General features: G+C 44.6%; 1 protein-coding gene across 1 annotated transcript in view; it reads right to left on the bottom strand.

The window, feature by feature from the left end:
* Window positions 1–3,844: 3,844 nt before the first annotated feature.
* The window catches only part of LOC117045567 (cytochrome c oxidase assembly protein COX16 homolog, mitochondrial), a 48,441-nt gene continuing 35,466 nt past the window's right edge, over window positions 3,845–16,819 (bottom strand). The window contains exons 3-4 of the mRNA XM_033146744.1: window positions 15,766–15,828; window positions 3,845–4,001 (exon numbers count right to left, since the gene is read on the bottom strand). Of these exons, the coding sequence (XP_033002635.1) occupies window positions 3,861–4,001; window positions 15,766–15,828 (204 nt within the window). The 3' untranslated portion in view covers window positions 3,845–3,860. The remainder of the gene's footprint in view (window positions 4,002–15,765; window positions 15,829–16,819) is intronic.

Genomic DNA, 16,819 nt, shown 5'->3' with positions numbered 1-16,819 from the left:
TGGATTGCACATTGCATATAAAGACTCTTAGATTTCACACAGGGAAAAGCTGCCAGCAGCAAGACCACTGCAAAATAAAATATGTAGCAGGCAGAATGAGCCATTCATGAGGCACAACTGAGGGTAATGGAACAACAATAAGTCCTCTGGGAAGTGCTAGACTATAGCATCTCGTAACAGCAAATGGAACTCTCTGTGTAAGAAAAGGTTACCTATGGATCACTGCGACTCCGTAAGAGATGGTCTTGTCAAGTTCTCCCTGCCCCACACAGACAGACAGCTAGGAAGCTTGAAATAGGCTTAAGAATCAGAATTGGAAGGGACCCCCAAGGGTCGTTTAGTCCAACATCCTGCAATACAGGAATCTCAACTAAATCATCCATGACTGCAATCCAAATTCCAATAGCCTTTCTAGGCCAATGCTCAGCAGTTACAGCACATGCTTTGCATCCATGCCCCTGAAATAAAGCTTGGAAGAAGCGTTCTACTGGAGCAAACAGAATCTGTTGTGGAGTATGCCTGTGACAATTTCTCTCATTTGGAAATGTGCCCACAGCCCCCCCCCCCAAGTTGGCAACCCCTGCATTAAAAGATCTCAAGCACCAAGGCTGAAAAAGACCTGATGGAGATGTCAGCTCTGAGCATTTTCTGTTCAGAATAGACAATACCAGGCTAGATGGACCAAAGCCCTGCTGGCCCAAAGGGCATATGAACTTAGAAATGAACTTAGAAACAAAAGCAACAATTCCAATGATTTATTGAAGGAAGAAACATGCCGTGAGCAGCACCGAAGCCTTTTGTTGTCCTGCCCACCCACCTCAAAAACTGTCCCACAGCTTGGACGTATTTAGTTTTATCATTGCTATATTATTATTTATAATAAATTTATTGCCCACCCTCACCAGCAGGTCCAAGTGCACATTGCAACAATTAAAAATTAAAAACTGTTAAAATAGATTACAGTCGCAGGAACATGGCGGGTCTGGAAAACACACATCACAGGTGTCAAAGGCCACACAAAGGGTGAAATCTTCATCATCTGCCAAAGCTGTATCGTGAAGAAGCCCATTGCACCTCGGTGGGGTAATATGGTGCCGGCTGCAAGAAATCAACATCTAGATGGCCCAGAGCTGGATTTAGGGACAGGCATCCCAGGCTACTGACTAGGTGCTACCCTTGGGAGACACCTGTCATGGGCTATCCTCTCAACTATCCACTCAAGAGCTGAACAAATTGCCCAAACAGTGAAACTTCATTATATAGCTGGTAATCCTGACCTCTGTGACCAGTGTTGTGTTCATGTTCTTTATCAGTATTCTTGGGGGAAATTACAATAAACACTCCCAGTATTAAAAAACAACAACACATTAGTCACTGTGATCAGATCTGTGTTCAAAATGGTAATGTCTTATATGACAGGGATAAATTGTGTATGCAAGTCATGTATTGAAGTTGTGAAGTGTATTGGAAATGCAATCAAAAATAAAATTTGAAGGTTGGTCCTGAAGGGACTCCTTGCTTGGATCACTGTAAGGTCTAGCGCCAGATCTGGCTGGACCTATTAATAAGGTGAGAACCTGGACTGAGTAGCTAAATAGCAATCCACCTTTTGGTGTTAGGATTCTGTCCTTAAATCCACTGAAGAAGCAAAAATGAACTCTTGATGTTCTTAGTGGGAAATGGTCTGCCCATTCTAGAAATGTGTATAGTAGAGGAATCATCAATGTGGTGCTTGCAGACCAACATGGGCTTGCAGAGGCATTCCCTGGCACCTATAGGATCCCTCCTATGCTTAAAAGAAGCATTCCTTTGTACCTAATAGAACAGGTTGCGGTGTGCATATGGTGCCGACAGTTTCTTTGGTTTGCAAAGATGCCCATGGGTCCAAAAAGTCTGGCAGCCCCTGGGTAGAATATTGCTAATCATTGGGAAACACAGTGCTTCACAATGTTTATTTACAAGGCTTCTGCTAAGACAGTCTGTCAGATCAAAATGGTTCTTTTCATGCTAGGGTTAGCTACTGCTTCACCCGTCTGCCGGAAAGAAACAGTTCAAGGTCACACCAAGCGAACGCAGTGAGGCTGGCCTCCAGCCAAGGCTTTGCTGGCGCTACCGCTTCTGCTCTTGTAAAGACTTGGAATCTTCCCATGGACGGGGCCCTCTGATGTTCTTCCAGTCATCAAAATTGGCATCTTTCAATTTCTGTAGGCATAAACAACAACAACAAAATAAACTAATAAACAAGAAGGAAAACATTCTAAACACCCTCAGGTTCTCTTTATAAATTAAAGTGTCTCCTTTGGTACATATAACGACTAAGATTTGTAGAGGAAAGCATGAAGGAAGCATCCCAAGATCAACACAAATGAAGCTACAATTCAGCGTGAGCTCCGCTATTTCTCTGTAGCTAAAGAAAAACCGGGACTCTCAGACTGGAGAAGCAATATAAGTACCTGACTCTTTGCAGCAACCCTGGAGCATCTCTTATATTGTGCTGTATCTTGCTTTTGACTTCACCCGTTCTCAGCTTCTGAAGCAGGTGGAATTTGTGTGGGGAAATAAGAAGCAGCACTGCTCCTCATGTTCCTGGAAGCCGTTTCCCCTCTGAAGTGGCTGTCAACAGCTAAGCTACCTGTTCAGTTACCTACAAAACTGGTGTGTTTGGAGGAGCAAGAGCATAGCATGTGAATGCACACAAGTGGAAGTCAATGAGGCCCAGCAGTCAAATGATTTTTTTTTTTTTTTACTGTGGCTCTGAAACCACCACCACCACTTCCCAACTCAAACCTAAAGACTCCCATCCCTGCTGGAGAGGAAAATAAGGGGGCTGCTGTGTATTTTTTTGTCAGCTGCAGTGCTGAGAATGCAGGGCTTACTGTAATTTTAGTCACTGCCTTATCACATAGCACAACATACAGAGGATAGCATAGCCACCAACGTTGTTTTCTAAATTTTCTACCCACAACCTAACTATGTGAGGTTGCCCTAACTACTTTATTCTTGCCCACTAAAAATCACAGAGTTCAGATGTTGTCAAAATGGATTAGAAAACGTATTTTGTCCAGCTTCGTTTTGTTATGGAGAAAAGGCAAACTAGTGATACCTACCAAAAATTTATTTAGGAAGATATTCCAAGCCCTGTTGAGCTCAAGTTAGGGGGCTTTCGATAGGCATCTGGCTGGCTACTATGAGACTAGATCGGCCTTCAACCTGTCCGGCAGGCTTGTTTATGTTTGTAACCCAGGAGTGAATAAAGAAGGAAGGCAGGCCAAAGCAGAAAAGGAGATGCATGTATAAAATAGGGTTGCCATACGTCTGTAACTTCCCAGAATTTTTGAAATATGGTAACCCTAGTATAAAATGGCTCCAGCTGCTCCAAGTAGGCAGTAATTCGCTGATCCACTGACAGGAGCAGTGAAAAGAGTATTCGTTCCCCTGGGGTGGATCAATCAAAGAAATTCTTTAATTTATCATATCTTATATGGAAATATTTTTCTAGCCAAGAAATAAGCAAGCTATTGTACAACTTGCCCAGTAATTACAGCAATAGTAATAATGGTGTGGGGTGTAGGAAGATGTAGATGTCGGGGGAGGACCTTTTTCACATTCAGGGCCGTATTCCCTTTAAGGCAACCTACTGGCACCCAAAGGACAGTGGTGGGTGGGGCAAAAGTGGTCAGAACAAATGAATGTACAGGTAAACATTATCTTTGTACAGCGAGCTAGTTTCTACACACAGAGAGACACCCTCTATCCTTCATCCAGGCCAGCAAGATGAAGGATCAGATTCCAAAGACATATTCTAGCCTGGCAAAAGCACTCAAGGAAGGTGCGAAGCAAGCCTGGTGAGGGTGTGTGGCTCAGAAGAGGGGTGTGACCTGTGGAGAGTCCCCAAGGGCCAGGTAGACTGGGAGGGCAGCCTTGATCTCCCAGACCTCAGGTTCCTCATCTGTGATCTCCAAAGTAGTGGGACCCAAACTACTGATGAGCATTCTCAGGTACTGCAGTAAGGTGAAACATTTTTTAAAAATCTGCATGGTTTGGAGTGTTTAAAACCATGGGACTAACACAGCAAGACATGGCTCTTTGTTTTGCATTCACAGTTGTAAGCCATCAGATACTTCAACAGAGCCACATAGAAGAGAGCCTAGATGAACACAACTGTGAGTTTTAAATGCAGCAAATAAAATCCAAAGGAAATATGAACAGGGACCAACATACTCCACCTCCCCTTCAATCAATAATATGTGTTTTATAGCCAATCTATTCTGCTTAAGAAGGGCCCCCATGATTCCTTTTAAGTGAGAACCTCAAGCCACCTTCTGCCTGGTTAAGGCATTTTATACTCCCTGAGCCAAAAGGTTTTGTTGCACTATTACCAACTCAATTTTTCATCTTGCTGGTTTGGGGGTTTTTTAGAGAGAGAGAGAGAGAGAGAGAGAGAGAGAGAGAGAATAAAGAGTTGCTACTTCTTGCCTTTTGTTGCTGGGCCAGTGACTGAAAGTTCTTGTGAATGTGAAAAGTTTCTCTCCAACAAACACCCTCCTATGGATAAGCAGATTCCTTACAGGTCAGGGCTCCTACTAGTGATGCAGACATTCAACTGGTGCAATTTCTTCTGTATGTCAACTGTGCATGGATTGTGCAGAAGCTTTACAGGAGCATATTCTCCTCTAGTCCATTATTTGGCCACTGTGTTAAATACTGTTCTACTGGCAAAGGGAGCATTGAACATTAAATGGCTTCTGGCATTCCACAGAAGATCCTAAACAGAATCTTATTAAGAAACTTCATCAAGAAATAAGACAGGGCAGCAAAAGTGAACAGCTGACAATTCAAGAGCCCTCTGGTAAAACATTCCATAAGAACAAAAAGTTAATCTATTACATACTTTGAAAAGCGGTTTGTCTCTTTGCCTGTTCTCTATGCATTTGGACACCTCTTAAGATGTTGTAACCAAATTTTGCATGATGGTTCCAAAGATCAAAGAGTAGGATTTCTCTATAGTTGCATATAACTGAACACTATTTTGAATTATTGGTTTAATATTTTGATGTTTGGGCTCTTTTGGGAAGAAAGGCAGGATAAAAAACTAATAAAGAAATTAGATGGCAGACTGAGTTTTCAAAACTGCAAATCATAATCAAAATTTGCACGATGGTGCTTGAAATGAAGGAGCAGTGGTTTTTTGTCAATTTTATCTAATTGGATGCCATTTTGTATCAAGATGGTGAACCGAATCTTTCAAAACTGTGCAGATTTTAACCACCGATTCCAAAACTGGTATCTTAGAATTCTATGAGGCACCAATGTACTTGGATCAACGACACCTTGAAGTGTGGTTAATTCCTTCTGGATCCGGCAATGGCTCTGTTGTTACTTTTGGACACACGAAAAGGGGAACTAGTGCATAAAGAAATGGCTGTGTTCATGCTGGTAGTTACTCAGACAGAAAGAGCATGTGACTGGAAGACAGCACTTTTTGGTAAAGGGATGGACTGCCAAAGTCTGGCAGCTTGCCTTGCCTGAGAAGCTTATACAACATTGCAGAGCTAGCAGAGGACCTAAAGTGAAGGACAAATTTGCAGATACTTGGACGCCTTGTCTAATGTATATTGGCAAAGGTACCCCAGCACTGATCCGCCCCCTTCAGCACATAAAGAGAGGTGTGGCTGCACATTCATAATGCTTTCATGTGTTGCAATGGAAGTGTGAACTCAAAGAGGAAAATAGGTAGCATCAGTACTCCAAAGTTTGTTGGAAGTTGTTAAGAGTAAAATACTAAGAATAAAAATACTAATCACAAAGTTTAAAGTACCTCCATGACAAAGGGAGCAGAGTGCTAATGTTACTGCTCTCCTGTTCTAAGCTACATGTCACTGTAATTGACAGACCACACAGCTGGGGAGGGGGCGAGGAATCAGTGTTTTTTTTCTATATACAGGTTGTTGTTTTCTGTCTACAATAATGGTGAAAAATATTTACCCTTCCCCTTTTCTCCACCAACAGACTGCTAAAGTTCATTCTCTCATGCTCATACAGGGCTTATTGACCCTTCCCTTTTGCTCTGCTCTTCCCAGGCACAAGTTCCCACTTTAAAGCTCCATGTCCGAGTGTTGGGGTTTTTTATGCTCCAGTGCTTTCCCTGCAAAAACCCGATTCGGGTTTTCTACTGACCGCTGTTTGCTCCGATTTAGCTTTGAAGTGAGGGTTTTCATAAGGAAAGCTGCAGAGACAAAAAAAAGGGGGGGCACTCGGACACAGAATTTCAAAGTGTGGATGGTGCCTGGAAAGAGTGAAGGAAAAGTAAGTGTGGATAAGCCCTCTTGCACACCCAGGAGGCAAAACAGTTGAGTAGTTATGTAAGAGAGATTTTCAACTCTGCCAGAGGAGTGGGTAGCTTCTTACTTTATTTATCAACAGTGTTAGCACTTTCCATGCCTCGTGCAATTGCTCTTAGTCAGCCAGGATCACCATTTCCTTTGCTCCTTAGCTCCTGGAGGGGAAGAGGTGGCTGATGGGCTGAGAGAGTGGCCCCTGACCCTGCTTTCTCCCCATGGTTCAGGCTCTCACCCATTCACAATGCTGTGGTTGGAATTCATTATCTCCTGCAGTATTTGCAGTTAAACTATTTCATTAGGAAGAAACAGCACAAGTTTAAAAATAAAGACGACATTGGGAGAGAAGGCACTGGTTATGGATGTGTTGTGACTTTGCTGGTTTGGGAGCAGCAGAGAGGGGATCCAACAGGAAAAAGAGGGCACTTGCCTGGGGACAGAGCTGCTTGCCTCCCTCCTTAGGCATCCCAAGCTGAGAAGGTGCTATGCCTGGAGTAAAAGGTTCCCTTGGATGTTCAGAAGGTGGGGGACCCAGAGAGCTGCAAGAGAGAAGCTGCCACTTAATCAGGAGACAGGAAAAGTGACAAAAATAAAATTGCAGCCAAAGACAGGAGACAGGTTCTTCTTTTCTCCCCCGCCTCTTGAACAGCAATCAATCAAGCTGAGCAAGTTGCTCTGAGCAACAGGGCAAAGCATAGGGAAAGACGTGTGCAAAGTGGTGATAGATTTGTCTTCCCTAAATGTCAGTGCACACCTGAAACACACACCTCTTTCAGAAGTCAGAAGGGTGGCACTGAGGCTGTCTCCACTTGCGAAGATTGCACTGCTCTTCTTTTAAAAAAAGGTCAAAAAAATTATGATATGGGGAAAGTTGACAGAAGTGGGGATGGGGAGAAAGTATGGCCATGTGTCATATGGATGCCTTACGCAAAGCAAATGTACAAACCATGGCTCTTGCACATTAAAACACTAGTGTTGGCAATACCCTCAGTCTACTCATTCAGCAGAAAGAGGTGGTGAAGTCCAGACAGAAGGCTTCATGCGGTGGAATATCATTTTTAGAATGCTTCCCCACATAAAAGAAAAGAAAGCCAGAAGAAAAGACCTTGGAGAAATTGTGGAGATACAAGGTGGAGGCTAGAATCTGCTGCACTAATTGTATTTCTCTTTTCTGTCAGGAATATCCACTGCAAGCAACCTGAAATGATGTAGCCTATTCCACCAAGGCTTTACTACCTCTTTTATTTGCATGTATAGATCCAGCTTGAAGTCTAGAGTTTACAGAATGTCTATGTAGACAACTTAGCCTGCTTACACACTATACCTTTAGAGCATATTCAAAGCACATTCCCTCCCTCAAAGAATTATGGGCACTGCAGTTTTTAAAGGGTTTCTGGGAACTCTGTGAGGGGGTAAACTACACTGCCTAGAGTTATTGGGAGGGGAAAATGTGCGTTGAAGGTATAGCATGTGCAGCCTATGGCTATCCCATATATAGCTTGAAATATTCAGTTCCTTCAGCTCAGTTACCCTAGTATGATGCCTCAGTTCCCATTCCGCAAGTGTGATGTCATCACTTAATGGCTGAGCAAGATCAGCTCCTCCCTTCTAGCATGAAGATAACCCATCCAGTGTGTACTAGTTGCTTGACAAAAACACCGAATTGTGTGGGCCCTGAACACCTTTTTCACCTCTCAGAAGTGCACGTGTCTTCGGGGGGGACGGGGAGAGAGAATGAAGTCACCTAAACTGAGTCTTCCCCTGATCACATGCTGTGTGGTCTTGAGACACACTACATGTTAATTGGGAACTGGAGTAGAGGGGGACAAGTACACACTTTCAATACAAGGAATTAGGGTGTCTTCAACAAGTTTGATTAAGGTGCATATAGGAAGGAGGTAGTTCAAGGGGGATGACTTACTCATTAATTAATTAATTAATATAATGAGTTAGTTAGTTAGTTAGTTAGTTAATGTAAGGCGGAAAACACTGGATGCATCAATACTTCTGAGAAAACATGCATGCCTTAACAGTCAGAGATAAGATGAGAGACTCAGGCAAGGTCAGCTACTTCCCCCGTGATCCACCAATGCTTGTGCTTAGAAGAAAAATGTGGGCGTTCCTTTGCCCCCTCTCCCAATTTTCCATGTTATTGCCGGGTCCCTATTTGCTACTTCCCAGCTGGCTTTTCTCCATGCAGATGAGTGTAAGGAAGCAGTCTCTGCACGACGGAATCACAATATAACCTCCTGCAAGCACCATGAATTGGAATAGACAAGAGATATGCAACGACTTGACAGTATATGCAACAGAACTGTCACTTTTGGGAAAGGCCTGTGCAAGCTTCCAGGTCAGGTGAGTATCTAGCAGAGGCAAGGCTCAAGCACCAAGCACACTTGAGCTCCAGCTGGTTCCCTCAAGCTCCATCCCAAAGAGGGTTAGCTTAAATGTTCAAGACAAGCAAAGGATTGTTAGGTGGAAGGAGGAGAAAACAACCTCTGTTCAGCTAGACCCTGGGCTATTTTGCAAATGAACAGACATCAGACAAAGTCAGGTACTGTGTTGTCACGGGGATTACCGTATTTTTCGCTCCATAAGACGCACTTTTTCCCTCCTGAAAAGGAAGGGAAAATGTTGCTGCGTCTTATGGAGCGAAGGCTTCGCTCCCTGCGGCCTCCCCCCACCCTGATTTCAGGCACTGGGTGCTGCATCGGCGCGGGGAGCTGGGCGGTGGGGGAGGCAGCCGGGATCCCAGCTGCTTCCTCCACCACCCAGTGCCCGAAATCAGGATTTTTGGATCGACGCGGGGCGCTGGGTGGTGGAGAAAGCAGCCGGGATCCCAGCTGCTTCCTCCACCACTCAGCACCCCGCGCCGATCCAAAAAGCAGGCTTTCTGCATCGGCGCGGGGAGGTGGGCGGTGGGGAAAGCAGCCCGGATCCCAGCTGCTTCCTCCACCACCCAGCACCCCGCGCCGATCCAAAAAGCAGGCTTTCTGCATCGGCGCGGGGAGCTGGGCGGTGGGGAAAGCAGCAGGGATCCCAGCTGCTTCCTCCACCACCCAGCGCCCGAAATCAGGCTTTTTGGATCGACGCGGGGCGCTGGGTGGTGGAGAAAGCAGCCGGGATCCCAGCTGCTTCCTCCACCACCCAGCACCCCGCGCCGATCCAAAAAGCAGGCTTTCTGCATCGGCGCGGGGAGCTGGGCGGTCGGGAAAGCAGCAGGGATCCCAGCTGCTTCCTCCACCACCCAGCGCCCGAAATCAGGCTTTTTGGATCGACGCGGGGCGCTGGGTGGTGGAGAAAGCAGCCGGGATCCCAGCTGCTTCCTCCACCACCCAGCACCCCGCGCCGATCCAAAAAGCAGGCTTTCTGCATCGGCACGGGGAGCTGGGCGGTGGGGAAAGCAGCCGGGATCCCAGCTGCTTTCTCCACCACCCAGCGCCCGAAATCAGGCTTTTTGGAGCAGCGCTGGGTGCTGGGTGGTGGAGGAAGCAGCTGCTTTCTCCACCACCCCACACCCTGTGCTCATCCCACTTGCTTTGAAGGGAGCTGGGGACAAGGGGTGAACGCTCACCCCTTCTCCCCTGCTCCCTTTAAAAAAAACGGGGATGAGCCTTTTTGAAGGGGTGCATGGTGCCCCTTCAGAGAGGCTCATCCCCGCTTTTTTTAAAGGCAGCGGGGGAGAAGGGCTGAGCGTTCACCCCTTCTCCCCAGCTGTCTTTAAATCTTTAAACCTCCCCAACACCAGCGAAAGTGGGGTGGGAGGACAGGAAGCCCTACAGCATCGCTACTGGGCTTCCCCTTTCTCTGCCCCACTTTCGCTGGTGTCGGCAGGGTGGGAGAGGCAGGGGAGTCCCGTAGCATGTTCCTCTCCCAGTCCCTCCACCGCTGCTGCCTCCTTCGCTCCCCCTCCCAGCCTTTTAGAGGAGGAAAACCAGAAAAATATTTTTTCCCTGGTTTCCTCCTGTAAAAACGAGGTGCGCCCTATGGTCCGGAGCGTCCTATGGAGCGAAAAATACGGTAAGTTATTTATTTTACATCACATTGGCTCCGTTTAAACAGGGACAATTTCCCCTGCTGCCAACCATGCCCAAGCAGGAAGGAGCACAGTGGAGCCATTAGTTTAGAGTCATGGTACAGCATTAGTGAAACTTGGGTTTTCTTGCCTCTTTCTCATGACACATCCCTTCAGAAGGGACAGTCTGTTATTGTTTCTTTCTGGAAAACTGTTAATTCGTACATTTACAGGTTCAGAAAGAATGAATGAGAAGAGGCAGAAGCAAGGCAGACCCCAGACCTGGAGGCTAATAAGCTAAGAGGTAAAATTGTCAAATACCCCACTGAAAATGTGTGTGCATTTGTGCACCCACCCACACACACACACAACACGTGCATCGTGTCTGACTTTATTTGACTATACTATATCTTCCCTAGGGACACGGGTGGCGCTGTGGGTTAAAACCACAGAGCCTTGGGCTTCTCGATCAGAAGGTTGGCGGTTCGAATCCCTGTAATGGGGTGAGTTCCCATTGCTCGGTTCCTGCTCCTGCCAACCTAGCAGTTAAAAAGCACGTCAAAGTGCTTTTTAACCCGCTCCGGCGGGAAGGTAAACAGCGTTTCCATGCGCTGCTCTGGTTTGCCAGAAGTGGCTTAGTCATACTGGCCACATGACCCGGAAGCTGTACGCCAGCTCCCTCAGCCAATAAAGCGAGATGAGCGCCACAACCCCAGAGTCGTCCGTGACTGGACCTAATGGTCAGGGGTCCCTTTACCTTTTTATATCTTCCCTAGGATTGCTGAAGCTATCCAATTATTAGTTTTCTTATGGGGAAATCAATATAAAAACAGAAAAACAGGGTACAATACATGTAAAAATATTAAGATTTTTACTTTCAGGGTGTGATGTTTGGGACCTGCTTGAGTAAGACTAATGAGAAAGATGAAAATGACAAGAGAAAGTGTGGACAAACAGAATTTGAAAAAGAGGTGAAACAGATCATTTATTTCAATTCCTCTATTCATTTTTCCAGTTATAAGCAAGACATATTTAATACACATAAACAGTGTGGAACTGGAGTCAGTGTTGGGCTTGTTGGTGGGAAACAAAATACCATATTGGCCCAAATATAAGCCACACTTTTTTTCCAAGTTAAAGTGTGGCTTATATTTGGAGCCGAGCACCGGCACTGGCATAGGGAGCGGGGCGTCGAGTGCCAACCACCCCCCATCCCCCATTCAGGGCAGTAGTGCTGGGAGGCAGGCCGCACCCGCAAATCTTGAATTTTAAAGGTGTGGCTTATTGGCAGGTGCAGCTTATAGTCAGGCCAATACGGTACCCACCATAACTGGGTTGTCTTGGGCACATCACTTGCTTGTACCCAGAAGACTTTGACTTGCATGGATGGAAAGGCTTCACACATCCATTGAAGGCTTTTGACCCAGTGAAGTGATCCCACCGACAGGGATGGGGAAGCTACCTTTGCCGATTTCCCCCTTCCCCTGCAGCCTCTACCACCATTGGCCACATTGTCTCAGAGGGTACCATATTGCCTCAGACCAGAATCAGACAGCAGCAGCCACATGCCTTTTGTGATAAGAGCAGCAGCCCCACATCGACTTTTCCCTCTCTGTCAATGTCCGTTACTGCAAAACATGTGATGACCTGTCACTCTGCTGTGTATTCTCTTGCTCCAATTCCATGTGTAGGGGCAGGGAAACCCAAAGTGACAAGCTGCAACGTATTTTGTAAGGCTAGTTATTATGGGGTAAGAGAGAAAGAGGTGGCAACAGAAGGCAGCTGCTTTGGAGCTCTTGCGATGTCTGCTTCTGTCCTCACCTGACTCATCAAGGGTCTGGAAACCAAACCTTATGAGGAACGGTTGAAGGAGTTGGGTATGTTTAGCCTGGAAAAGAGCAGACTGAGAGGAGATATCTGAAGAGCTGTCACAGGGGAGAGGGAGCAGGCTTATTTTCTGCTGCTCTGGAGAGTAGGACTCGAACCAATGGCTTTAAGTTACAAGAAAGGAGATTCCGACTAAACATATGGAAAAACCTTATGACGGTAAGAGCTGTTCCAACAGGGGAACAGTCTCCCTCGGGAGGTTGTACTCTCCTTCCTTTTTAGGCAGAGGTTGGATGGCCATCTGTCATGGATGCTTTAGCTGAGATTCCTGCATTGCAGAGGGTTGGACTAGATGACCCTTGGGTCCCTTCCAACTACAATTCTATGATTTTATGATTGCTGTGAGGCAAAGGCCTACCACTTCAGTCATCAGGTGGAGGTTCAAATGACTGATTGCTCCTCTCTAACTCCATGTAGAAAGCAAGAATTGAAAGTCTAGGCTACAGCCCTTCTTGCCGACATTCTACTTTTTCTGCAGAAGGAATTCAGCATGGGCAGCATTTAAACTGCATGAGACCCCACCTGAAGTCTGAAATGGCGCAGGCACAAATCTGCCACCTTTGTGAGTACAGTATAAGGCCTAAACGGCTGCTCTTGAGTTCCTCAGAGAGAAAAAGCAAGATAAAAAAAATTAACATAAATATGCTACTTCGTAGCTCTGAGGAAGTTATTTCAGGGTGTGTGTGTTTTAAGCCTACAGTTCTGTTGACTATTTAAAGCAAATTATCTGTTAGGGATTCATTTGCCACTTGTATCCGTGTTGGTTTATTTTTGGATTTTCACCCATGCCCCGCTGCTTCAAACAATGTAGACCACGGTGTCCAAGCATGAAGTGCTATGCTTTGCATTTTTACAATCTGCCTTACAAGGTGCATCCCAGAAGCAGAGCTACGTTCCCATTAGTTATGGTGGCACTTCTAGAAAGAGCAATGATTTATTAGGCAAATGAGACAGCCAGGACTAGCTGACTGCATAAGAACATATAAGTGTGTGAGCAGAATGCTTTAAACTCTGTGGGTGGATGTGGGGGTAACTGGGGGAAGGAGCTTGGTCCCAGAACACAGGGCAGATAGAATTCATGATAGACCTGAAAGTGCAGTCATTTGCTATACAAATATATGCACCAATTGTAGCTCTCCCTTGAGATCTTGAACACCATATCCAAAGCAGAATACAGCTTTGTAATTATTCAGAGGCATAAGTGCCTTCTTGAAATATATGGTACCAGTACTAAGTTGAAACCTTTTGTAAATTCAGAAACGGGTGGGCCCTAGGTGGATCAGAATCTACTGGCAGATCTCAGAACAACTTCTGGAAAACTAGCAAGGATTTCCGACTCCCAATAGCAAAAGCAAAATGTCTATCCCCACTTCCAATTGCTAAAATGAAAAAAAAGTTATTGGGGCGGCAGTAACCAGGAGTGGAGTTTTGTGTAGAAGGACTGTAAGCTTTGTTATGGTTTTGTTCTCCTCAAAAATTCCTGGGCTCAGAATTCTTTAATTCTAAGCGGAATGGGGTATTAGATATTATGCAAATCTGAAATCTGCCCACTCCTTATATATATTTTAAAGACTATGTTCCTCTTCATATTTCAAAAAAGAACTCAATTCAGGGGTGGGGAGCCAATGGCCTGTGAGTTTTGGCCCAACAGGTCTCCCCATGTGAACCACAAGGCTGCTTTGGACAAGACGTGGCCACCTGCCCTCATACATTATGTCAGGTGTGGGGTAGGTAAGGAGGGTGGTTGGTCAACAGGGGCCTTGTGCATTGCTTCCCAAATGTCCAACAACCAGCTGAAGCTTCTTCAGCCCTATGTTCTGTGATTCTCTTTTGGAAAAGCACTATTTGTAGTGTTGGATCAAAAAAAAATATTTTAATAGAAAACCCTCCACTACCAGCTGCTGGCTAGATTGAATTCCCTCTACACAGCCACATAATTAAAGAATCCCAACACCGTGTGAGTTTACAGCTCTGTGTACATGTATTTAGCTAAACCCCATTGATTATAAGGTACTTTCAAAACCGAGACAATTTAAATTCCCTTCCACTATGAGAGTTGTTAGGATTTGGCCTCAGTGGGTTTTCAGGCAAAGCAGAAGGATTTTTCAGCCACTTCCTCATCTAGTACAATTCTTGCAAGCATCATCTGAACAGATTTAATGTTTTAAAATTTCATGTTTCTCTGTGCCACTTTTGTGTCATTACTTCTGAATTTCCCATGAGACTCAATACCATTCTGGCAATCTAAATATTGGTCTTCAAGCAGCTACTAAAACCTGGTGGGGAGAAAGTACTGCATATCCAAATAGGCACACAATTCTGAGATGAGTTGTGTGTCAAGTGTAAAGGAGAGAGCCTCTTCTTTGCATTATAGGATGGTTTCTTTACATAAATAAATTAGAGCAAGAGAATATAGAAGACAAAAGGCTCTCAAAAGGCAACAGAATTGTGTGTTAATGGATTTTTAAGTTATGAGTTTGAGGCAAACAATTTCATTCCACTTGCAAAGAATAACGTTTTCTTTTCACCCAGATGATGCAGAATGAAATGCCTCCAAGGATTATTGTTGGGCTTTTGTTTGTTTTTACACCAAGGTGAATAGTAAAGATTGAAGTGAAAGGGTTATTTACAGAAAATGCCTAAGAACATAGGAAGAGCCCTGCTGGATCAGCCCAAAGGCCCATCTAGTCCAAGATCCTTTCCTCACAGTGGCCACCCAGATGCTTAAGGGAAACCCACAACACATAAGCACAATTTCACTCTCCCACTCATGTTCCGCAGCAACTGGTATTAATATGCACAAGAGACCAAGATGGCTGAATCTACATTGGTCCCAACCCCCTTTGGTGTTCCTTGAGACCTGTACATACTAGGGATTTGGGGAAGGGGGGGTGAGATTGAGCTATGGTCAAGTATGAAAAAAATTGTGGAAGCCTCTCCTGACGGAGATGAAATTACCGGTAATGTTTAATTCCATAGTCTAATCATTACATATCTCCCCACCATAACTGCCACCAAACATTTCCCAAGGAAACGAAAAACATTTCTTTGCAAGAGTATATATATATATTAATATATATATTAATGCTGTAAAAGAGAACCAGAAAACCTGAAATGTTACAAGTGGTTTGAGAGAACAATTATTTAACAGCCAGTGTCACTGAAGCAATCATATGGTTTTGCAATTAGCCACATGGATCCCATTATAATATTAGCAATATAAATGGAGACTCCTGCACATTCCAGTCAGACTTGCAAATCTTTTATAGACTAACCACAGGAACAGTTAAAATGTATTTGCAGTGTTGTATTTGGCAGATGGACATCAAAGAAGAGGAGTGCTATAAAAGGCTTTGAACTCTCAAATATTGCTTCCATCCAAAAGCAAAGGCTGCTTTTACTGGATGCCCATGAATCAAAGCCAGGGCTGTTTTAATTTTAGTTATGGGAAGAAACACCATTATTATCACTAGTGAAGGGTAGCAAAGAAAAGACTTCAGTGCTAGAACATGCAGTGAACAATACCTCATATTCCGATTCCAGAGTCACTTTATTCTTCTTGATTCTTTCTGCCAGAGCTGGATCAATCTGCCAAGTCAAAAAGACCAGAAAATATCTATCAAATACATTTAAGTTTTGAAGAAACATTCAAAACAGGAAATACCCCCTCCAGTCTGTTGCAGTGTGCTGTTCTAGGAGAAGAATAAAGGATAAAGAAGTGAATCCCTTTACTCCGTTGATAGATCCTTGAGAACTGCATTTCCAATTGGCTCTTTGTCGCATTAGATTTTGGCAATACTGTATCTCTGAAGCAGAGAGACTTCTGCAAAGAATGCTCCACTTTAAATCCACAGCCTTTCACCTTGGTGGTAACTACACCTTAAGTCTAAAGCACTGTAGAAGGGAAAATATGATCTGCATATGAAAAACAGATCATTGAAGATGTCTCTCATACATTTTCATTCATAAAGTAGGAAACTGGGACAGGCACACAATTATCTCTCTTTTCTAAACATGAAAATGGACTGCTTTAGTTCAGTTTTGATCACAAACTAAACAATTTAAGATTGCAAGAGGCTTGCTTAAACTCAAGTGTCTCAGAATGGATCACACCAGGAATATGAATGCAAGGACCCTCCCTTGGGGAGTCCACCTTGGAAACTGCAGACTGGCATTCGAGAGACTTGGAAGAAAAGCCCGGCTCTCCAAAGATGGTGCACATTGAGACAGAGCACTAATCAAATTCAAACAATGAACCAACCATACATATTTATCTCCAACGTCTCCTAGGGCTGAAGAGTTCCTTTTAGCAGCACGGTGCTCATTCAGATTTGGTTTCCCTTGGAAGGACGTCACTAGAGGCTTTTACTATTTTGTAATATTTTATTTATATACAGGTTGAACACAGCTGGAGTCACAGCTTGACCCTCCAACGGACAGCTAAATTGGATCTTCACAGAGAGGCAGCCCTATCCCCTGATGCACTTAGCTTACAGAATCTTAAGGTTTACAGAATCTTAAGTCTCTCTATTGATCATAGTCTCCGACTCAAATTACAGGTTCCCAAATTACATTATCC

This window comes from Lacerta agilis, chromosome 1 (genome assembly GCF_009819535.1).
Source record: "Lacerta agilis isolate rLacAgi1 chromosome 1, rLacAgi1.pri, whole genome shotgun sequence".
NCBI lineage: Eukaryota > Metazoa > Chordata > Lepidosauria > Squamata > Lacertidae > Lacerta > Lacerta agilis.
Note: the sequence above shows the minus strand (reverse complement) of the source record. Positions and strands in the feature narration are given on the sequence as shown.